At 46.0% G+C, this 25,197-nt stretch overlaps 1 protein-coding gene across 1 annotated transcript in view; it reads left to right on the top strand.

The window, feature by feature from the left end:
- Positions 1 to 1,360: 1,360 nt before the first annotated feature.
- The window catches only part of LOC147664936 (F-box only protein 10-like), a 255,189-nt gene continuing 231,352 nt past the window's right edge, over positions 1,361 to 25,197 (top strand). The window contains exons 1-2 of the mRNA XM_086949877.1: positions 1,361 to 1,506; positions 15,067 to 15,203. Coding sequence (XP_086806003.1) covers positions 1,363 to 1,506; positions 15,067 to 15,203 — 281 coding nt within the window. The 5' untranslated portion in view covers positions 1,361 to 1,362. The remainder of the gene's footprint in view (positions 1,507 to 15,066; positions 15,204 to 25,197) is intronic.

Here is a 25,197-nt window from a genome sequence, read left to right as displayed (position 1 = left end):
ATTATCAGTTATTTTTTGGCCTCTTGACCCTTATTATAAGTGGCCCAGTAAATGGGTCCAATTTTCCCCATCCCTGGAGTTATTGAGACCGTGGATATTAATAACTCCCAGGGTAGGGAAAATCCAGCACAGTACGAGTTAGATTCTGAGGGACCCATTTGAAATGAGGAATTACCAGGAGAATAGTTAATCCGAGTTGGATTCTTCTGCTACTTCCTCATTGTTGCCTTCCCTTTCATCCCGAATTTTGACTGTATTCAGCAGCAGAAATCTCTGGGTGAAATTAAGAGATGTCATACGTGTGATGGGGCAGTAATCCAAATGTAAAACAAATATACTAGAATTCAGTTTGCACACGGCGAACACAAGAACGCATGGCTAGTGTTTGAAACAAGAGGGACTCTTGCTGGGATCTTTTGGTGGAAGAAGTCTTATGGAACACAAATTGGAACATGTTACATTTTTTTCTTATGCCCTGAAGAAGTCCCAATATGTAGGGGGCGAAATGCATTGACTGTGTCCATGTCCATATTGTGCGTCACAAGACGAAAATAAAGAATGAACTTTTAAACATAACCATATATTTGTCCATGGTATCTTGACCAACGAATTGGATCTCTATGAAATCTGGATGACTTTTTTTCAGCTATAACCAACCAAATCAGCTGATTGATTGCTTTATACAAGTTGGACTGATTTGACTAAATAGGACTCCTGGGCTACTAATTTTTTTGTTGTTGTGTACTTTGTTTTGGTATGGTTATAAAAATATGTATTTCTTTTAGACAGCATTTTACAGGGTGTCTCTCCTTTGTTATGTTGTATAATTGTCTAAATTAGGGTATTGTTGGTATGGTGAACCCTGGAAGTGGAGCACCTGTTCCTAGGGAACGATTTATGCCACAACCTAAGCTAAGATTTTGATGTGTTTTTATAGATGCTTGGCGTGTGCTGCCTAATGCTAAGGTTGTTGAATTCCAAGGCTGCATGGTCTTGAATACATCTAACCTCCCTACACTTCCTGTTGCTTTATCTCGCTCTTCTGGGTACTTTTTCCATCCCTGTTGCCTGTTCCCTTGCCTTTGATCTTGAGTTAGTTCCCACCGCCTGGACAAATTAAGCATTGCGGCGCCTCCTATCCATCCGCTGGTCTGTGGACTGCAGAGCACTTGTTCGGCATGGCTGGGTCCTGTTGGCCCTGTAGAGATTGACTCAGGCTCCTCCGTGGCTAAACAGACATTATTTATAAGTGCAGGTTTATTTCCTGTGATGGCCGCAAGGATAGAAAAAACAACAAGCTTGAATTCAACATAAAGTAAAAATGGTGGTAACATATGCTTTCTCCTTCCCCCGCAGATTGTTATGCTAAAGAATGAAATCTTCCACTGTAAAACATCGGGAATATTCATGCGTCTGGCCGCAGGGGGCCTGATTGCGGACAACATCATTCACTCCAACGCAGAGGCCGGCGTGGATATTCGGAAAGGTGCAAACCCTCTGATACTGGTAATTTCTTATGTATATTCTGTATTCTGTGACTCCCAACACCCCCCCCATGGCGTTTTATAGTGGTGTTCCTCTCTAGTTTGTTGTATTGTTGTTTCTAGCTTTTCATAGAAAACAACCATAACCTTTACCTGGACTAATGATTAGTTACTAATGTTGTGAGTTCTCACTTCTGAGTGTGCAGTAGCCTGAGAGGCTGCATTAGCAGGAATGCTTTAATAAATTAATAAAGCAACACGGGTTCCGAAAAAAAAGTTGATTTCTGAAGAACGATTGCATACGTGCACATACCAATGAGTTATACATGCATGAGCAAAAAGTCCCATTCAAGAGAAATTCCAAGGGTTTGTTTTTCGTTTAAATAGTTCTGCCCTCTCCATGAGGCCTCCAAGTCTTTTTAAGCCTGTCTTGGCAGCACAGCTGTCGATATACATTATGTGATCACCATAAAAACATATTTAAGAAGCTCTACAGAGATGGGGTCTTAGGCTCCACCCCTATGTTAATCTTTCTTTCCACAAGCTTTAATTCGTCAGAAGGAGTGTGTTTCCACTGAAGGAGTATTTATCATTTTTTTTTAGGTCTCACCTAGGCAGCGCTTGCGCTGTCTCTCAGAGGTATGTTGTATTCAGGTGTGGGTTTTAACTTTTATGCTCTGCCCATTTTCCGCCCATTTTTTCAATTGGTTCCTGTCCTTTGTAAATGGTGGTTTTTTGATTTGGCAATTGGCCTAGTAGTCCCTCCTTTTCTCCTGTTGTAACCTCCCATGAGGACTACCCTTGTTACATGTGTTGTTACTCTAGCCTGCGAGCATTTTTTTCTTAAATCACTTTCTCCTGCCTGCTGTTGTAGGGAGTACATGCTCTTCCACAACGTTCACTTTAATCTCCGTACACTTCCCAGAACAACACCCGCCGCTTGTAGTACTTTGTGTAAAGAGCATGAGCCCCCGATGTTTTCAGTAGCCCTAAGCTCCCATGTCAGGCAGGCACTAATTCACAGTTTTTGTTTCGAGTTCGGGGGGGGGGGGGGAGGGTAGGGTCCATTTTGAACTTCTCTAAATGAAAACGTTTTGCGGTGGATGGCTTTACAACGTTTTTGCTTTTACGCAAGCTTTGTGTACTTAATAACATACAATTGAGAATAGGCTGCCTCATTGTATCGGCGACGGTTAGTAAAAGATACAGAAAAGGAACAAATGCTTGCAAAGAAGTCCATAGCGCTGAAAACATGGTGGCCATCTTTGAAACGAACTAACACCACGTTCATGAAGTCTTTCTCCTATAGTGTAGGACTTGTTTATAGGCTAGCTGCCACTGTGTTGTACTGTGCCATGCTATCAGTTGATTTCCCCCCCCCCCCCCCCCCCCCCCAACTACGAATATGCCTTTTTCTTGTGCCGTAAGAGCTGGAACAAAGTTTTATTTTGTAGTGATTTCAGTCAGAAATTGGCTGCGGAATGGGCCCGCCCTGTAATTTTCACATATCCATTGGTCACTATAGTTATGTATATGTGAATCACCCTTGTATCTAGAACTCCTATCTCATGCACATTATCCTCTCTGTCCTGTGTATTATCGCCTCGTGTCTCCAGTATGTTGTGGCATGATTACCCAGTGGCAGCTTGTGACTTCTGAAAGTGGTGACTCTAAAAGTAAGTTGTAACTTCCACCTAGGCAGCAAAGCAAGTGACACCAACTCCCCCAATAGGGTGTCTAGCTTCTTGCTGAATGACATTGTCTCCACATTCGCGAGGCAGGCAGATGAATGCTCATATGGTCTACATTAGCACAACCACAAAGCATAACTCAGAAGTGGTGTACACTAAAATGAAGCAATTGTGTCAAACTTTGTAGGAAATTGTTAGCCCATGCTGTAAAACAGCAAAATAAGCCACTGTAATTACAAAAAAACCAGTGCATTTCGAACCATAAACACATAAGGGCCCGTATAAGTATAAACAAATCATCACGATTTTTGTTTTAAGATGTACACAACTCTATATTAAGATTTGAAGGTGCTGGCCTTGCTTCTTAGCAGAGCGTGCTTGCTCTATGTGCACCCCTGACCCCCCTCTACTTTCTCACTCATTTTCTCCTCTGGCCTGAGCCTTAGATAATGAGCTGATTTTGTTCCCAAAGCTTTGACTAAAATTCAAATGCATTTCATATTTTCTGATTCTGTGTCATATTATTATTAGACCTCCCTGGGGCTATCTGAATTTCAAATCTTTTGACTCTTTTGAATTATTTACATGGTAGGTGCCGCTGGGTTAGAAATGGCAGAGCTTTATTTTCGAACGGTGCACGCACCTCTTCTGACTTCCATGGTCTGTAAGCACACATCTCTCGCTTTGCCCTGGACTCTGATATTTGGATTACCTTCACAAGGGAATAAGAACCCTGGCCTGCTCGTCTTTTGCATCCATTTCACGAAGAACAAATGCTGCAGTTTCACTTTTATGGGGCCGTCCACGTTCAGCAAGGAACTGGAGTGTCACAGTGGAGGAGGTTAGGGTGGCCAGGGGTCTCAGAACACTATACGTAACAGAGAATTAGCATTTTAACACATACCACTTACCATTACCCCATTGCCCCCCAGAAACATCAGCCAGCCCACCATCTCCAACAGGACTCCGATCACGGCCGAAGACACCGCCTCGACCATGAAAAGCATCCACTCGGTGGCCCCCACCGACCGCTGCCCCCCTCACATCTACGACAGAGCCACGGCCGCCATCGCACCCAAACTACAACGCACCATTCACACCACCTTCAAAACAGGCACCTTCCCAGATGACTGGAAGAGCACAGAAGTCCGATCCCTGCTCAAGAAGCCCACAGCTGACCCCACCGACCTCAAGAACTATCGACCCATCTCTCTCCTCCCCTTCGCAGCCAAAGTTAGAGAGAAAACAGTCAACAGGAAACTGGCACGATTCATTGAAGAGAATGCTGTCCTCTACCCGTCCCAATCTGGACTCCGAAGCAACCACAGCACAGAGGCCGCCTTATTTGCCGCCTCAGAAGACATCCGCACCCTCCTGGACCAAGAACACTCCGCAGCCCTCATCTTACTTGACCTATCAGCGGCCTTCAACACCGTCTCCCACCGCACACTAGTCACCAGACTACACGGCGCAGGCCTACAAGGAACAGCCCTGAACTGGATCCGATCATTCCTCACCGGAAGAAGCTAAAGGATCAGACTCCCACCCTTCCTCTCCAACCCCACGAAAATAACCTGCGGAGTCCCACAGGGTTCACCACTGAGCCCTACCCTCTTTAACTTCTACATGGCCCCCCTCGTCCGACAACACGGCCTCAACATCGTATCCTATGCCGACGACACCCAGCTCATCCTCTCCCTCACCAAAGCCCCACCACTGCCAAACTCAACTTCCAGTTAGGAATGCAAGACGTTGCAGTCTGGATGACCAACAGCTGCCTGAAGCTCAACACAGAGAAGACCGAAGTCCTCGTCCTCCGTACCACCCCTTCTGCATGGGACAGCACCTGGTGGCCGCCCACCCTCGGAAGCCCACCTACCCCCTCAGACCACGCCAACAACCTCTGCATCGTACTCAACTCATTACTCACCATGAACCAACAGGTCAACGCCGTCACCTCCAGCTGCTTCAACATCCACCGCATCCTCCGCAAGACGTTCAAGTGGATCCCCCCTGAGTCAAGGAAGACAGCCACCCACGCACTCATCACCAGCAGACTGGACTATGGAAACGCACTCTACGCCGGCATCAACTGGCTCCCCGTGGAGAAAAGAGTCACTTTCAAAATCCTCACTCACGCCTACAAATGCATTCACAACAGCTGACCCAAATATCTCCAAGTCAGAATCCACTTCCACGTACCCTAAAGAAACCTCCGCTCTTCCAACCTCGCGTTGGCCGAAACCCCGAGCATCCACAGAGCCAGAGCAGGTGGAAGATCCTTTTCTCACATTGCAGCCAAGACTTGGAACGAGCTACCGGCAGATATCAGAAGTGCCCCCTCCCTGAACACCTTCAGGAAGACCCTCAAGACCTGGCTCTTCGGCTAAACTGATCTGCGGACCCCCCCCCTTCAGCGCATTGAGACCCTCGCGGGTGAGTAGAGCGCTTACAATTCCCTGATTGATTGATTAATTGATTGATTACCGAGGATAAGGCACAAAAACACACAGGCATGCTTCCACTCCAACATGTGACGAATGAGAAAGGGTGGGATCTATGCTGCTAATGACCAACTGCTGCACTCAGCAGGGAGGGAGACTCCAATGCCCCAAACCATTACGCTGACAGCCTATAGAGAATACCACCATGGACTACAAGGGCAATGATTAATATGAAGGGCTTTAGAACAGTATGTCCTGCGTCATGCGTCCCAGTCCAGAATGTTGATTTACTTCCTGGCTTCGGTCTCCTGCTTCAGAGCAAGGCGGTGCAGGCAGCCTGGGACAAACAGCCCAGACTTAAAATACATTGATTTGTTTAGCGATACAATCATATCTATAAATCAAACCTATTTAATATTTGTACAGAAATGTGAAGGAATATCAGAGGGCGCAACTTCTTCGGAGCTCGCCACAGCTGCTTTTTCCCTGCTGGATAGCTTTTCCGGAACTTGCTGCACTCGCTTTCCCTCCTAGGACGGTGTTTGACAGCCATGTTCAAGCTAAGCGACACTGAAAGCGCAGGCTGCTGGAGTGTCTGAACTCTGCAGAACTGCGTGCATTAAGTAACACAGTCACGAGTGAATTGTGAATTGTTGTGTCTTATAAAGCGCACTGCTACCCGGAGGCCTCGTAGCGCTATAGACCGCTGGGGAACCCGTCCTGGCTTTCCCTGTGAGATAGTCCCTCCTGGGGGTCTCCAAGGTGAAACCAGGCATCCCCGGCGTTTGTGTGGGGCCGTTGTGGAGATGAGGCAAGCTAATGCCCAGAGTTGCCGAGTGAGCTCCCTGGTCGGAGTAGGCACCGATGCGAGAATTATCAGTCCGCTGATCCTGATCCAAGACCCTGCCGCGTCGGGAATCGAACCCTGGTCCCGGGCCGTTCTCTGCACTCGGGTCTGCCGCCTCTAACCAGTGAGCCACACCTCTCCACGAGCCACCTCATCTAGCCAGTTACCCATGAAGGTAAGGTGCGAGTGTGGAGAACTGTGCCTTAGTCAGTGGGTGTGTTCCTTATTCATCTGTCGCCTTAGTTCAGTTCTGTGTCGTTTGCCGCCTTTAATCTTAAACATGGTGGCTGTGTAGCTCAAACAATTCTATTTTCTCTTCATTCAACCTTTTATGTAAGCAGCATGGCACGCCTCTCATCACCAATAATGGCAGCCGCGTGGGCTCAAGCGACTGAGCCTTTTGTCATATTAAAACGGCAAACAGAACAACTTTATTATGCCGTTTACTGTAAATGCATTCCGTCTTATCATCACTCATGGACTCACCTGTCTGGATCTCTAAAAGGGGAAGGGTGGCATGCTTACTGGACAAGGTGGAGTCACTGCGCCCCTTCCCTGAAACACACCACGTTCCTCACCCGTAAAACATCCCTCATCGTTTGTTTTGGTAAAATTGACAGATATCTGAACAAAGTTATAACTCTGCATCGAAGATGTGCTCTGTCAGTATTCTAGCCAAGAGATTGAATTTTAATAAGTTAGCATCTTTTAATCTTTTTGAGGTTGACTTCGTCTTTATAAATGAAAGTTAATGGGCCATGGCCTGAGAGGCCAAGATGGCGGTCACTCTCTAGGGAGCGCTGGTACCCGTCCAAACAAACCAGCCCTAATTTTTCTGCCGGCGTCCAGTAGGAGCGAATTTGCCAAAAGGTCGGTCACAGCAGCAGCCGGAGTTCTCCCTTTGGTCCCAGGACTGGACCGGAGACAAGCGAGGAGTTGGCATTGCCAGCTCGCCACATGAGGATCTTAGAACTGGCTCAACAGGCCTTTCAATAGAAACTTTTCAATTGAACCTTTCAATTGAAGTTGCCCCTGGTGTGGGCAGCTCAGTGCTTGTATTCCTGTTGATGTGATCCCATTTGGGACCTCACGTCCATTTGCTTACCAACTGGCAGGATGTTCTGCTGAACTTGAGTCCATGCTTGCGCTCCTTGTTTAGTCTATCATTCTCCAGCAGCACAGTATCCTTATGTAACACTAAGCTCTTCAATAATTGGCGCACCAACTGCACCGCTCTCACAAGAAACAAGACCTACAAAAACAACAAATGATGCAGCTTGTACACGAATGTCCCCAAGGAGTCCAAGTGTCACTGCAACTTGAGAGTAATTGGATGTTTGGCAAAACCTGTAACAAATGAGAGGGGCCCCTTAGATAAACAAGGGAATAGAGGTACTACTACCCAAAGAAGAGAAAGTTTCCCTTGATTGTGCTAAACCTAAATCAATTGTTATATCTTATCCAATACAATTTGTGCAAAAATGGATCACAACTTTATACAAAATTCTAACACAGAAATGATTTTTGGTTACTATAAGTATATATCTTTATTTCTAAGCCTTGGGCTTTTTTTGGTTAAAAAGATTTTTTCGTTTTTTTTTTTAAAAACACAATACATAGAATACAAATAATTCTGAACAATACATTTGCATATTACAGTATCAAAAACATATTAAAAATGAAGATTCTCCATTTAAAAACACACACGGTAATTCGTAATTCCACATTCAATATGAACAAACTATGGCCTGCATACTCTGGACAACAACAAAATATGAAAGACTTAAGAACTTGTCTAATTCAATTGCACAATGTTTTTGAAAGCCCTGGGCCAATATTTTATACTTTATATTTGCACCCTTTCCTTGGTCTTCGTAATCAATTGTGCCTCCCCTTAGCGTCGGCGCGTTTCGGCGGTTAATGTTAATTTGGTACCACCTTTATCAAGACAATCAGATAGTTAAGTTGTCCCCAATTCTGTTCTGTAATTTTGCTACCTCTGAGAATCGACTTAGGATGCACTGTTCTTTTTATCGTGCTTCCAATAGTAGAATATTATCGTTTTGTGCACTTCCATTTTAAAATGCTTTAGACTTCTGACCTCTTAATGATACACTCCCTTGGATTCGTTTTTTTATTATTTGACTCCTTTCTTATGAGTGCCGGAAAATCCTTAACAGAATCAAACTCGGTGCGTGTGGCTGCAGGAGAATATCGCGACGATATTGGACTCGAACTAAAGAACGAGCCAATTTAGCGGCGACAAGCTGAAGTAAAGGCATTTAAAAAGACAAGCAGCCAGCGCTTAGGAATAACATTTGGATAAGTATATGAAGGATATTGGACTATAAGAAGACCGTGGCCACACTTTGAATATTTGAAATACCATAAGAAAGGAGTCAAATAATAAAAAAACGAATCCAAGGGAGTGTATCATTAAGAGGTCAGAAGTCTAAAGCATTTTAAAATGGAAGTGCACAAAACGATAATATTCTACTATTGGAAGCACGATAAAAAGAACAGTGCATCCTAAGTTGATTCTCAGAGGTAGCAAAATTACGGAACAGAATTGGGGACAACTCAACTATCTGATTGTCTTGATAAAGATGGTACCAAATTAACATTAACCCCCGAAACGCGTCAACACTTAGGGGAGGCACAATTGAATAGGAAGACCAAGGAAAGGGTGCAAATATAAAGTATAAAATATTGGCCCAGAGCTTTCAAAAACAATGTGCAATTGAATTAGACAAGTTAAGTCTTTCATATTTTGTTGTTGTCCAGAGTATGCAGGCCATAGTTTGTTCATATTGAATGTGGAATTACGAATTATCGAGTGTGTTTTTAAATAGAGAATCTGTATTATTAATATGTTTTTGATACTGTAATATGCAAATGTATTGTTCAGAATTATTTGTATTCTATGTATTGTGTTTTTAAAAAAAAAAACGAAAACATATTTGATAACCAAAACAAGCCCAAGACTTAGAAATAAAGATATATATTTGTAGTAACCAAAAATCATTTCTGTGTTAGAATTTTGTATAAAGTGGTGATCAATTTTTGCACAAATTGTATTGGATGAGATATAACAATTGATTTAGGTTTAGCACAATCAAGGGAAACTTTCTCTTCTTTGGGTTTGGCAAAAACACCACCGCAAGATCTACATACAAAACCCTTAACCTCTACCACCAACTGCGACATGCAAAGAAAAAGACCCTAACTCTCAGCCCCAAAGCCAGCTCCAACAAGACAAAGAGCTCTTTATAATCGTCACGGGTATATCCGATCATGCAGCTGCCAACAACTACATCATCCCATCCCAAGCTCTCTGCAACAACCTCTCAAACTTCTTCAAACAGAAGAATGCCAAGATCTACAACATATGCGACCCACAGCATATCGATACAAACTCCGCTGACCAGCCGGACACCTCCTCTATTGCCAAACAGCAGCTAAGCAACTGGAAGCCCCTCTCGAATAAAGAAAGAACTGCCCTGATGAATACCATCCACTCAAGAGGCCCCTCAGACCCATGCCCCCACTTCATATACAACCAGAACCGTCATCTCTCCCACCCTCAACACTATCATCAACACCTCCATAACCACCTCCACTTTCTGTCTTGCTGTAAAAATGCAGGGGCTAATGCCCTATTAAAGAAACCAACAGTGGACCCCAACACCCATCTCACTCTTGCCTTTTCAGGCTAAAGTTGTTGAGAAATCCATCCATACCCAACTTGTAAACCACCTAGAACTCCATCAACTTCGAGACAGTTCTCAATCAGTCTTTCACACCAACCACAGCACAGAGACAGCCCCCATAGCAGTCACTGATGACAGTAAAAGCATCCTCAATCGAGGAGAAACGACTGCACTGAACCTCCTCGACCTCTCCACAGCTTTCAATATGGTCTCCCACAAGTCACTCATCAGAAACCTTCAGCTCTTGGGTATCTGCTAACTGGCACTTAAGTGGATATCCTTTTTCCTCACGAACAGAACTCCGAGTTAGATTCCCTCCCCTTATACCTCAGTACCCAAGAATTCATCTGTGGAGTCCCTGAAGGATCGTCCCTCAGCCCAACACTCTTCAACATCTACATGACTCCCGCGCGGTTATCGTCAGAGTCCATGGCATCAACACAGTATGCTGTGCCAATGACACATAGCTTATCCTCTCCGTTACTGACTCAGCCCGCACTGCCAAAACAAACTTTGCCAACTGCATGAGCAATGTCACTCAGTGGATGAGAAACAACTGCCTCCAGCTCAACACAGACAAAACCAAAGTCCTAATTTAATGAAACAACCACTCCCTGGAACGCCTCTTGGTGGCCCTTCAAACTTGACCCCCACCAGCCCTGCAGACCATGCCAAGAACCGCATGACACCAACCTCTCCATGAGGAGGCAGATCAACGCTGTCTCCTTATCATGCTTCTACATCCTATGAATGTTAAGAAAGATTTTCAAGTGGATCCCACTTAACACGAGAGGAACGGTCACTCAGGCTCTCATCACAAGCAGACTGGATTACTGGAACGCTCATTACCTCAGAATCCCATCTCATGTCCTATGCCTACTCCAAACCAACCAGAACGCCTCCGCCACACTCATCCTGAACATTCCTCAAAATAAGCATACCTCTCAACACCTCAACAATTTCCACTGGCTCCCAGTCCAGGAAACATGTACAAGCTATTCACCCATGCCTACAAAGCTCTCCACAACACCAGTCCAGTTTACCTCAACTTCTACCAACCGACCAGACACTTTTGATCTGCGTCCCAGGCAAGAGCACACACACCTCTCTGGCCTTAGCTTCGATGCCTGGGCTGAGACGCCCTAACCCTGGCCTTTGTTATAGCCCTAGTAATCAGGTGATCCCTTCAGCCAATGGGAACCCTAGCCCTAACACTATTCAATCACTACACTAGCCCTAAAATCTAGAACCAATAGAAGACCAGGACCTTACAGCCAATCTTAGCCCTAGTCGAAGCACCCAATCAGTTCTAAAACCCTGATCTCTACGTCAAATAAAGGCCCTAGCCCTACCAGTAGTCCATAAACAAGTCCATGCGACCAATGGCACAGGTAGCCCTAGTCCCTACTCCCAATAGAAAGCCTAACCATACTCTAAGTCCCACACCTAGTCCGGCAACCAATCGCACCAGAAGCCCTAATTGCTACTTCCAATTATAGGTCTAACCCTAGCCCCACCCTACTCCCAACAACCAATAACATAGGAAGCCCTAGTCCCTACTTCCAATAGAACTCCTAAACCTAGCCCTAGTCCCAGCACTACAATGATTGAATCACAGACCCAGAAACCAATCAGAACCCTCAAATACCCAACCAATGAGGACATTATCCCTAATCCAATAGAAACATCAGATACAACCACCAATCAGTGTAGACCTGTACCAACGACTAGCAGACCATATAAGGTCCGAGCGACCTCAGACAAGGTTTGCTGGCCAGGGAGTTGGAAGCTGCTTCTCCTGTTTAGAATCTCCTAGGAGACAGACAGGCTCAATCCACACTTTGGACTTCAGCAGGTAAGGGCTTAACTAACTGAAAATCTAACAATACTGTTTGAATGGAGGCAATCATGAGCAGGGAAAACCACAAGTTTAAAACACAACTCAGGTGATCAAATATGCAATTACAGGTAAGCTAAAACTACAATTTTTAACTGTAACAACCACAGGCAAAGACAGTAAAAACAAAGTGAAAATCGTTTTTTAAACAACTTTTCGTCTTGGGAAGAGACAGCACTAGTCTGTCTCCTTACCACTTCCTGGACTCTGCTCACTGCAATCTGGGGCACAGGTAGGCTGCAACTCACAAGATGGAGGAGAATGATTTGGGGTGCACCCAGCAAGGCCTTAAGGGGCCTGGGCAGGTGTGAGAGGAGGGCTCAGACTTGCCTGGTAGCTGAATAGCCAATGGTCTGCTGGCCTGGGGGTGGGGACTGGGCAGCTGCTTCTCTTGTTCAGAATCTCCTAGGAGACAGACAGGCTCAATCCACACTTTCGACGTCAGCAGGTAAGGGCCTCACTAACTTGAAATCTAACAATACAGTGTGAATAAAACTTTACACCCTCTGCTGGCCAAAAAACGAAGTGCACAGGCCCTAGTAAACACAGTTTAAACAGCTCACAGAAGCACCCTCTGATGTAGAAAATCACTGTTAGGGGGGGGGAGGCAGGGGTGCTGGTTTCACTGGCTTGTCAACACAAAATGGTGTCTGGGAGTGCACTGTTTGAACATACAGGTCTTAGCATAGAGCAAAGGAGAAATTTGGAGGGAAAACAGAATTGTCACCAAGGAATGAGAGGGACAAACTACAGAGGTTGAAGTAACAGAAATAATGGTTTTTGGTTCTTCAGAGTAGCAACTGGGCACTCAGCCAGAAGTGGACGCAATGTGTATTGGTTTACTTATTGTAGCTGTGGTGCAAACAAAGGGCGGGTGGAAAAGACCCTTTAACCCTTTCGATGCTCATGACGAGCTCAGCTCGTCATGATGCACAGTTGAGCTGTGCTGATGACGAGCTGAGCTCGTCATGAACAATGGGAGTGATAAAATATCAGCACAGGAGGGGGAAAACGCCTAGCAGCCAAGGTGCTAACCACCCCAAAGTATGTAGGTACAAACCAGCATACCAAATAAAATATATTCACATGCCCTATGCACACACTGTGGAAATAACATTGTTCATTTGTGTTTGTAATCTGACACTACTGTTTATGATTTTCACAGTGTGTGCATAGGGCATGTGAATATAAACTACAGAGGTTGGACTGCAAATCCCACAATTCAACACGTTAAATGGAGGCAAACATGAGCAAGGAAAACCACAAGTTTAAAACACAACATAGGTGATCAAATATGCAATTACAGGCTGCCCGAGACTGCTGATGAGTTATTTTGTCCTGATTGTCCTGACAAAGCGCAGTTGAACAAGTAAACACCCACCCTTACGCCAGCTTTATTATCTGTCTTAGCTTAACGTACATATTAGGAAAAGCTGAAAAAATGTTGAATGCGCTGTGAAGTTGTTGGTGCTTCTAAGTGAGGGTATTAACTTTATTATTTGTGTGAGGATCCTGCATTCAATTTATAGGTAATGGTTGTGCTTTGCCAGGGATAAGAGGGTTTAGAGTTGCAGATAGCAGGCGCAGAGCATTTACAGTCAAATTTAAAGAAATTAAACTTCATGGGTACAGTGGAAAGTTGATTAGAGGGTACAGGTTATATTCACTGCATTAGAATTAATGTTGGAATTAAATAATGGGCACATTTTAGTGGATCCGCTGTTTGGATGTAGGCTTTGCAGGATCTTGGGTACTTAATTTATCAAAATGCTCGTAAGCTTGTGGCACATACAATAAAAACTGATATTTATTCAACAGCGATGAGGGGGTCGAGTAAATGTTTGTAGCTTGATGTCTTACATTTTTAGCCAATGTTATCTTGTCACATTTGTTCTTTTTTTATCCGGTATTCTGAAAGAAGCAGTGTAAGACATTAGACAACTATGTGGAACAAGAGGAGATGGGGTGTCACTGCTGCCTAGAAATAGTTGACCCTTTCCTTGTTTCTTACTTATGCTACCCATCGCATTTTAGCATACCCTCCATTGTCACATTTGCACATTATAGCCGGTTTTATGGAAGAGGTATTGCAAGGCAGGTTGGGATGCAAATGAACTATATAATACGGGCTGATACTGGTCCCCTGACAAAAGGTATTGTTTTCATTCTCTGTGGATCTTTTAATTAATTTGTGATTTGTAATTTATGGTTTTTATTAACTGAAATAAACATGACTTAGACTACCTAACAGTTTAGCCTGACTTCTCTGATTATCTCCACGCTTAAGCATATTATTCTACAGTAAAGCCTGAAATGATTACTTGATTTTAATCCCCGGTAGCCTTACATGAGAATTCAGTCTATAGTTGTTTCGCAACACATGACAATGTAATGGCATAGCTGTCTTGCCAAGACTGGAACCTTTGATTTTCAGGTTCCACTGCTCCTCAGCCATTGCCAGGTAGGCATTCCCACCTTATCCTGTTGATGTTTGCTAGACTTGGCTAATGCTTGAACACAAAAGGCACACTTTGCAGCATAAACTCGAGCTCATGAATTGTGTAAATGTGTATTTCTTCCAAGGCAACCCTCTACAGAAGTCCCACAGGTTGTTTTTCTGAGTTTCCAAATGCAGTGCTTTGGGGGGTGTCGCTGTTGAGTGCAGGAGGGGCAGTCTGGGGCATTTAGAAGTGCTCTATTACCTTAACCTTTATTACTGCTAACTCTGCTATATTCTCATACAAATAACACATAACCGAGCAATATATATATATATATATATATATATATATATATATATATATATATAGTAAAGGTGCCCGTCCTACATGCTCAGTTTTTCAAATAAGAGTTGGCTTATTAGTACGTGTACTTGAATAGACATATTTTTTGCCCGTTGCATCATTAGTGACGTTTTTTGTTTTTTTCTAACCATGAATAGCGTTTGTACCGATCCCTATCTTTTTGTTTCATGTACTGCTGGAAACCATCAGTGCAATAAGATACACAGTGGCCTTCGTTCAGGTATCGTCGTCCTGGGCAACGGAAAAGGCGTCATCCGCAGCAATCAGATATATGGGAACAAGGAGGCTGGCATTTATATTTTATACAATGGAAATCCGGTCGTGAGGTAGGTTACAGCGCTGTGCGGCAATGGAAGCGCGTTATTTCTCTCTTGTCTTTCTTCATTTGTTTTTTGTGCTCTCCCCTTTTCTTCATCTTTCTATTTTTAAACATAATAAACACTCTTTTGGCAGGCTGTAGCAGGGAGTGCTGTGTGCCCGTGGTCCTCTGTGTAAAGAAACAGGAATGCATCTGTAATGAGTTACAGCGTCAAATAAATGGGCATCCTTCGCACAACAAAATTAGGAGCCAAAACTGAGTCTTTCTTTAAGCTGTTAATAACATGTGCTGAAACCTTCACCGCCTTTCTGATGCAGAAAATCGCTGCTGGTATACTCTGAAATCTATGATGAAATTTTAGGGTTGCATTTTTTTCTCGTATATGTTTTTTTCCACTTTTAGGGCCCGATGTAGGTAGGGCTTTACCGATCGGTATCGGCCGAAAATACCGATTTTTGGCCCTTACCGATCGGTAAACAGCCATCGAGATGTAGGGAACCAAAAACAGAACGAATCGGATAGAAAACCGATTCGGAATGTGTACCGAATGTGAAAGAATCCGATACGTACATACCGAAAATCGGATATGTAACGAATCGGAAAAACACCGATTCGGTTACAAAGACCGAATCGGTCCATGTACCGAATCGTTAGTGAAACCGAATCGGAAAATCACCGATTCGGTCCCACTACCGATTCGTTAGTGACACCGAATCGGAAAATCACCGAATCGGTCCCACTACCGATTCGTTAGTGACACCGATTCGGAAAATCACCGATTCGGTCCCACTACCGATTCGTTAGTGACACCGATTCGGAAAATCACCGATTCGGTCCATGTACCGAATCGGAAAAAATACCGATTCGGACATGCTCCGAATCGGAAAACATGCCGATTCGTATGATTCTCCGATCGGGAAATTCCCCGATTCCGACAGTTGGGGAGATGTAGGGAGGCACAGAAACACCGAAATCGGCTCAAAATCGGTAGAATTCACTCGGTATTTACCATGGATTGCAATCAGGTGGTAACCAACTCCAACCCATATAAACAGTCCCAAAATGCATTGCAACTTGCAGGATGGCAGCTTTCTATGTCATTGCGAGGCGGCTACGGCTACAGCAGGAAGGACTGAGGGAATGGCTAAGAAATGAACAGGTCTACAGACAGAGGATAACCCTGTTCATGCTCACTGAGGCTGAGATCCTACAGAGATACAGGCTGGACTCTGACACCATACTTGAGCTCATCAGGGACCTTAAGCCATACTTGGACCACCACACCCCAAGGGCACACGCCATCCCTGCGCACGTCCAGGTGCTATGCAGCCTACACCTGCTAGCGTCTGGCAGCTATCAAAGTGGAGTAGCAGCAGCAGGAGGGGTGAGCCAGAGCAGCCTGTCAAGGTTCTTCCACATATTCCTTGACGCCATGATAGACAGGATGGACCAATACATCTCATTCCCTGCAACCCACGCAGAACTGCTACAAACCAAAGCGGACTTCTACCAGATGGCACACTTTCCCCAAGTCATCGGTTGCATAGATGGCACGCATATTCCGATTTGCCCACCAGCGGACACCGAATACATATACCGCAATCGGAAATCGACACACACCATCAACGTGCAGGTGATCTGCAATGCCAAGTGCACCATCACAGACCTGGTTGCAAAATTTCCAGGGAGTACCCATGACTCCTATATATTCCAACAGAGCGGCATATATGCACGGCTGATGGCTGGCGATTTTGGAGAAGGATACCTCCTAGGTGAGCCACATCATCAGACCCCCATAACACATAGTAGGTAGGTGTAATACATGTATGCATGTGTCTAATGTGACCCCTTTCTCTTCCAGGCGACAGTGCATATGCCCTCCGCTCATTCATACTCACCCCCTACCTCAACCCCTCCACACCCAGCCAAAGGAGGTATAACCGTGCCCACATACGCACCAGGAATGTTGTTGAACGGACCTTTGGCATCTTGAAAAGTAGATTCAGATGCCTGCACAAGAGTGGAGGTGCAAGGCAGTATACCCCCATCACCTGCTGCAAGATCATAGCTGTATGTGCAATGTTACACAACCTTGCGGTCAAGAAGGGCACTGAGGTGGAGTTGTCTGACTACGAGGACTATGACGACGACGAAGCTGTGCCACTGACACAGCCAGCTGGGGTGTGTACGCCATGTGATGGCAGATACAGACGTGAGGAGATCACTGAGAACTATTTCTGACTGAGTACAGATGCAAAGACAGCTAAATGTTGCTTGGAAAATAAACTTTTTAATAGTGATGCACCACAGTTACATCACTGAAGTGCATAAAAAAATGGAGTCTGTCAAAACAAATAAAGTCCAGGGTTCTGGTATGATCATCCCCCCTTGCCAGCCTATTTTTTGGCCCGCTTTCCAGACCCACTGGGGTGTCCCTCGGCCCCCTCCGAATGGCCAGCAGCATCAGCGGAGCGCCTGGTGCTCCTCCTTGGCTCTGATGCAGCGCTGGCCGGGCTGCTGCGGCTGCTGCTGTCACCAGCATCACCCAGGTCCAGGGCAGGATTGGAGGCGGCGTTCGATATTAACATGGCCTCCATGGCCGTGGTGATCCTGGCCATCCCCCTGGTCAGCTCAGCAGTATGCTGACTCTGCACCGACTCCTGATTTGCGCTACGATGGCACAGCTGTGCAGTCGCCGCTGCAAGGCGGGCCATGGCCCGGTTGAGCACCCGGGCATCCCTCCTGCGCGCAACCTCATGCTCCTCCTGCCTGGCAGAGGAGTGGGTGATGGCAGTGGTCAGCCTGCCCAACCCTGCTGCCACCTCCTTGTTGCTGTCCACAACAGCCTGGAACCCCTTCACCAACTCCCCCATCTGCAGGTTGTGCTGCAGGAGCTGGCGTTGGCAGGCCATGGTGGATCTGGCCTGTTGGCGCTGGATTTTGACCATCTGGCCCTCCAGGCCCAGGAACACACTGCCCTCCCGTGCTGGTGCAGCAGTGGTGGTGGTGGTGGTGGTGGTGGTGGCACGGCGTCTGGCACTGCTGCCTCCGGCCTGCTGAGTGGGCTGGGGTGCCACTGGTGGTGGTGTGGTGCTGGCCGGTCCCGGAGCCCCTGCTCCCAGGACAGGTAGGACGGGTGGCAAGGCCACGGTTGTGGCAGGAGCTGTTGTCGGCGGAATGGTCTGCCTTGTTGGGGAGTTGTATGGTGAAAATTGCAAGGGGGGTGAGCTGGGCAGTACTGGGGAGTGCACTGCCTGGAAATCAATCACCAGGACTCCCTCCATTCCAAGCCCTGGGGTGTCTCCTTCCTCATCCTCTTCCTCCTCCTCCTGGCCAGGCTGGCTGGTGCTCGGCCCTGCCACTGCAGTATGTGATGTCGAAGCTCCCTCTGCTGCCACAGTGGTGCCGCCTGATGGTGCCCCTAGGTACAAAGAAGCATTTGTAAACTGAGTGCCGATGTATTACAGTCAGTACAATTATGGCATTCCACATGTCCTTGCATCTCCTTACACCGTGTCACACTGTTTCCTGTCTTGTTAATCTGCACTGACATATTTGGCTAACTTCTGCTGACTACATGTACCATGATGCTTGTCTCTTGTATGTTGGTGACAGTACAGTGCTGGTGTTTGCCTATGCATTGTGTCTAATGGGGAGGTGTCTGGTAGGGTGTGTCATGATGCGCATGCTTCTTACCTGTAGCTGTGGCCATCGCAGTGCTGTCCAGGGTCCCGATCCCTACAATGCTCTCCCTCTCGATGGTGCTGGAGACAATTTCCTCCAGCTCGGTGAGGGGTGGCGCCGGGTTCTTGCCTCCTCCGGTGAGTCCAGCCTGCCTTTGGAGGTCGGCCAGCTTCCTCTTGGTGAGGCTGCGGAGGTCATAGAACCTTTTCTTAAGTTCCTCAATGGACCTGGGGGTGACTCCAGCAGCATTGACCTTCTGGGCGATGTCTGCCCACAATCGCCTCTTGGTGCTGTCTGGCACGTTGAGGGACAGCTTGCCAAAGAGCTGGCGGTGCACCCTCACCACCTCCTCAACCAGCACCTGTAGTTCTGTGGTGGTGAATTTGGGCTTCCTCTTTTGGGAGGACTTCTGGCTTCCTGCCTGATCTGCCATATTCTCTTGCTCCTGCTCAGTCTGCAACCTCCTTCTCCCACTGCTGCTAACTGTGTGTTGGGCTCAGGCAGGCTTTCCAGATACTTCTAGAAACTTCTTAATTGGCTGCACCTGCCAGGGTTGCCACTCCCTGTTTGGGTGGGGGAGGGGGAGCCACCTCATTGGCTGAATCGCCTATTGCCGAGTCTGCTTTTACCGATTCGGTAAAATCCGAATCGGTAAAATCCGATTCGGTATTATCCGATTCGGTAAAAGCCGAATCGGGTCATGCAATGCATTCCTATGGGCTTTTTCGCCATGGGTCTATGATTGCCGATTCGGTTTTTACCGAATCGGCTTTTACCGATTCGGTATTCGCCGATTCGGAAATATCCGATTCGGTGGTAGCCGATTCGGTATTTTCCGATTCGTTGTTGGCCGATTCGGTAATTTCCGATTCGGACCGAGCTGAATCGGAACGTACCGAATCTCATTACCGATGCCGACCGAATCGGTTTTCAGTCGGTATTTTTTTCCTACATCTCGTTTTCCGATTTCAGAATACCGATTCGGCCCGCCTCGGTATTTTGAAATCGGAAAATCCCGTTTACCTACATCGGGCCCTTAGTGCATTGTAGACTGTAGTAACCTCCATTGTATACTTGCAAGAGTAGCACCATAGTGAAATGCATCAAATGAAAAAGGCAGGCCTTTCATTTCGTTTAGCACTATATATATATATATATATATATATATATATATATATATATATATATATATATATATATATATATATATATATATATATATATATATATATATATATTTTTTTTTTTTTTCCAATCAGTTGCAAGTGATGGCAAATTGTTATCGTCTGCATTTGCGAACACTCAGTTTATCAGGGATGGTAACAGTATTGCCCTCCCATCACTGTATGTATTATTCAGCTGCTCATTCTAAATTTATGTGGCATGAGGGAGATATTTGTGGACAGTAAAGACTCCACTGGGTCAGAGTGATGTGGCTAAGGGTTTTTTGTTGAAAAGGCTAGTCGTTGATAGTTTCCCGAATTGCACCAAACTGCAATAAGGAGAATGGCTCAGAATTGTAGAGCTGTGAAGTCGCCTCAAAAAAGTTCCTACCATCTTCTGGCACATGTGGTTCACAGTAGGCAGTTCTTAATTTGCGCATGTGCTTGCAGGTGGCGGACACGAGGAGATCTATTTCATCATGAGACTTTGACCCAGACCAAGAGACAGAGAGGCTAAAAAGGAAGGTAAAATAGAAAAATGGAAAAAAAATAGTAACAAGAGAGCAGAGATCAAAAAGAACCTGCAAGTGGGAGAGAAAGAGACAGAAATGGTAGTGTGTTTGAAGAAGCATGAGATGGAATCAAAACTAGGCAGTCTTGATATTTGGCAACTTTGCCATTCGGCAGCGCTGGTGGTAGACTTCGTAAGAAAAGTTTTGGCGTGAGGAGCACAAATTCCAACCTGGCGTATAGTGTTGAGATCTGTAAACATAAAACATAGCTTGTTTTTTTAAATGTGTTTTACCGAGTTTTCAACATGGTACATTAACATATCTAAAGGCACAACAGTGAAACACAACATACCTACAATGGAACACAACTACATATATTGTTACAATTTGCAATATCCATAATGTCATAATATGACGTGTCAGAGTGGGCAAAACACTTTAGAAACTAAACAGAACTAGTAAAACCCTGGAATCTGCTCAGAGCGGTTATGTGGTGCGGTGCATAATATGGGCAGAGTGGGAGGGACCATCAATGCCTGGGGTTGTCTGACAAGGACACGCGGGGCACCAGGGGTTACAGCTATACAGAATGCAAGGGGAGGGGAAGGTGTAGAGCATATATGTATAATAGGTGGGACGTACATGAAGTGGGTGTCGCGTTAGTATACAGACATGTCAGTTTGTCACAGTACCAGGGGAGCCATGGCAGAGGTGCTTAATTTTTAAATTAAATGAGTGCTTGCGCTCTAGTCAGGAGGCCGCTTCCATGTGCACTGCCCATTGCCGCTGTCAATTACTTTACCAGCATAACTAATAAGTCACACTCCTACAAGTGTGGCAATTCTGACAATTTCAGGACCCCAAAGTTAAACGAATGGCTTTGGCAGCAGGTTTTATCCATTCTTAACGTATAGTGAATTAATAAACAACAGTTGTTGTGTTCATCTTTGAAGTCTAACAAGAGTGCCACCATGTGGCAGAGTGTCATAGGTACCGGTGCTGACAATTAAGTGCCGCTGCCAAGCACCGTAAACTACCGGCTCAAGTTAAGCACTGCACCGCAGGTGCATGGGCATGCGAATAGTCACTATTTCAGTCAATGCAATTCAGGGCGGTAGGGTGTAATTGTTTGCCTCCACATGCAGCAGGGAAAGTATACCAGCTCTCCCCACCTGTGCGTGAATCCCCATGCATGCGGAGTACCCTGAGGATTTTGGTTTCTGCTTGTGTCCAGTGTGTGGCCAGCCAGCAGTGTAAGTCGGGGGCGGTTGCTTTCCATGCCATTGCTATCAGCCCCTTGAAGAGGACGAACACCAGATCGATACATCTGTGGAGGTGGCTGTCGCTCTTGGTTCGGGCATGCGGTCCTAGTCAACAGGATTTGTGTGTTGGGTTCGAGGGAGTGCTCTGTGTGTTTCGCCACTATGGTAGTTGCTGCTTGCCAAACTGGGTGTAATATCTGGCAATCCCATAGTACGTGATAGAATCTTGCATACGGTAGGTGACATCAGGGACAATCCGGGGTCAGATGGGATACATGCGTTTAATCGGCTGAGGGAGAGTTAGCAGTGGTGCACGTAGTTAAATTGTGTGAATCGAAATCTGGAATTATGGAAAACATCTTTCACCGATTGGGGTGCTCAGGACCAAGATTTATTTGAGATGTGCTGGGGTAACACCACAACCCAACTGGCTTGCACACCCACTGCGTGTTCCATTGGGGTTTGGTTAAGAGCTGTGAACAGAATGGTACCTGCATGATGTTTCCCATTGTGTGTGAGGAGCATATGCAACATAGCAGATGTGGGGCGTTCATAGTCGTCAGCGATCCAAATGGCGCCCAGCGGCATTTGTATTATGTAGTGTGTGTCAAATATTTACCGTCTATGCCGTATGTGTCCATGATGTCCTGGAAGAACATGATGGATCCCTCATGATAAAGTTCCACTAGTTGATCTACCACTGCTTCTCTCCAAGGGGCAGCTTCTTGTAGCTGAACTGGGCCACAGAGGTGAGGCAAGTTTCAGATCGTTAATGCCAGGGAGTATAACAGATGAGGCCCTTTAATGTGTACGAATCAGCACCAGCATGTACAGGCCACAGTCATCTGGCGAAAGCGAATAGTTGGATCAGATAACCACTTGTATATAGAAACGTCACCGAGTACTGCACATACTGATGCAAGTTTGAGGCATGTGGGAGTATGTAGCCAGGCCATTGGCAACTGTAGTTGCCCTGCCACCTAGTACAACCTTAAGTTGGATGGCCTGAGACTTTCTTCAGTCAGCAGGCACTGTAGTGTAGTGAGCGCGACATTAGCTGCGTGCCTAGCTCCATAATAATTTGAGCAGCAATCTGCACAGCTCACAGAAAAAGCCCCTAGGGAGCACCATGGGAAGCGCAGCAAAGAAGTAGTGGAGGTGGGGAGCACCAGCATCTTGGATATTATCACAAGTCCCGATAGGGATGGCACAGTGACCTCCAAAAAGGCAGGGAAGGATGGAAGGACTCACTGCTCTATCGAGATGCTGGACTCCCAGGGACTTGAAGGTATCACAGCACTACTTAAGAAGAGTTTCCAGGGTGGTGGGCTCCTGCATGATGGATCGTGGTGTCAAGGTGAGCACTCCGGATTTAGACAAGTTAACGCGCAAACCCGAAACTTCACCATAATCATCTAGTAACCATATGAGATCTGGAAAGGCGGCACCCACAACATGAAGATGGTGGGCCAACGATTCCATTATGAGGGCAAAGATAATCAGAGAGAGTGGGTAACGCTGTTGGGTGCTTTATTTGTACGTTAAAACTGTCGGTTATCAGCTGCCCAGTCTTGCCACTGGCTGATTGGCTGATATAAAGAATTTTGAAATCCACCCTAGGAAGCCTAGTCCAAATCCCATGGAGTCAAGGGGTAGAAGGAGGGAATCTCATCCCAATGTGTCAAATGCTTTTTTATTGTCCAGCCACACTGCTTCCTGGAAGGAGGTGTCGACGGGAGTGCCTTGTATCAACTGAAACAGCCAGCGTATGTTGGTGAAGGTACCATACCCCTAGAGAAATCCCGACTGGCCAGTATGTACCAGCGTGTTGATGATGGGGAGAAGAAGGATAGCTGGGACTCTGCCTAGGATCTTACAGTCGAGGTTCAACAATGAGAGAAGGCAATCCAGACTGAATCTCATCCAACTTAAAATCGTCCATTGGGTATATTTTGACCAAACATGCTTGCACAGTATTGGGAGAGTGATGTCCCTGGAATGTCTTAGGTGTAGGGGTCGAGGGAGGTATTTCTTTTCTACCCTGTGGACCTGCCCTTCTACACAGTCATATTGGCAAAAGATAATACAAGAGCTGGGTAAAGTGGTAGGAGCAAATCTACCTGTTGCACCCAAATCCATCCTTTTTGGTATACCCAACTATGTGGCTGTCCCACGGGCGAAGCTTCTCTTCTGTAACTTGGAATTAGTGGTGTCGAAGAGTGATGTGGCAAAACACTGGGGAGTTTCTGAAATACTGTTCGTGTCAGAATGGAGGGTGGGGATGGACCTATACATGACAGCAGTAAAAATTACTTAGGTTTAGGTTTAGGGATTTATAGAGCGCATGGCTACCCGCAGGCATCCCAGCGCTGTAACCGGTACGGGAAGCTATCTGGAACGAGAGTTAAAGAAACAGCCATGGTTTAATTTTCTTTTTAATGGACTGTTCGTTTTCGATCAATCTCAGCTCTGGGTCCATACTGTTCCTGAGTTTGTGCGCCAGATGTGAGAACGATCCTCCACCCCACATTGACCTCTTAATTCTGGAGGTGTTCATCAGAAAATTTGACCCTGATCTAAGACAGTGCTGGGGTGAGTAGTGGGAAATCAAGGTTCGTAGCATGATCGAACCTCTCCCATACATGGCTCTATGTGCCAGGCATAGAGACTTACATTTGATCCTGGTCTGAACGGGATTCCAGTGTAGCTCTCTCAGGGATGCTCTAGCTGACTGATTCCTAGATATCGTAAGCAGTAGTCTAGCTGCCGCATTGTGTACAACCTGTAGCCTATTGGTGACATATTTGGGTGATCCAAGGTATAGTGAGTTTCTATAATCGAGTCTTGATACAACCAAGGCTTGCACCATCATCCTTCTCAATTTCTCTGGGAGTTGGCCAAGGATTTTCTTGAGCATCCGAAGGATGCCAAGGCATGTACCTGCCAGTTTTTTGGCTTGCGTGTCCATCGTTCGATTCTGATCGAGCCACACACCCAGAATTTTTATGGCGCATTTAGGGGTTAAGATGAGGCCCCAGGTAGCTGGCCAAGGAATCTCTAAGCGAGGGTTAAAATTGCCACCCAGGATCATAAGCTCAGATTTGACCCTTTCAGCTTAAGGCTACAGTCCACCATCAATATTCCTATCCTCTCCAGACACAGGGTGAGTTGCTTATGGTCGGAGTTCAGAGGGTCAGCTATTGACACCACTAATTGGGTGCCATCGGCGTATGACGCAATGGAGAGTCCAAACTCCTGGACTATTTGAGCTAATGGGCTCAAATATACATTAAAGAGAATCGGACTCAGGGAGGAGCCCTGAGGTACTCCCCATGGATCTGAGAGGGTATCTGACAAGATGTCGGCCGCCATGCACTGAA

Source organism: Lissotriton vulgaris, unplaced genomic scaffold, assembly GCF_964263255.1.
Source record: "Lissotriton vulgaris unplaced genomic scaffold, aLisVul1.2 SCAFFOLD_1590, whole genome shotgun sequence".
Lineage (NCBI taxonomy): Eukaryota > Metazoa > Chordata > Amphibia > Caudata > Salamandridae > Lissotriton > Lissotriton vulgaris.
Note: the sequence above shows the minus strand (reverse complement) of the source record. Positions and strands in the feature narration are given on the sequence as shown.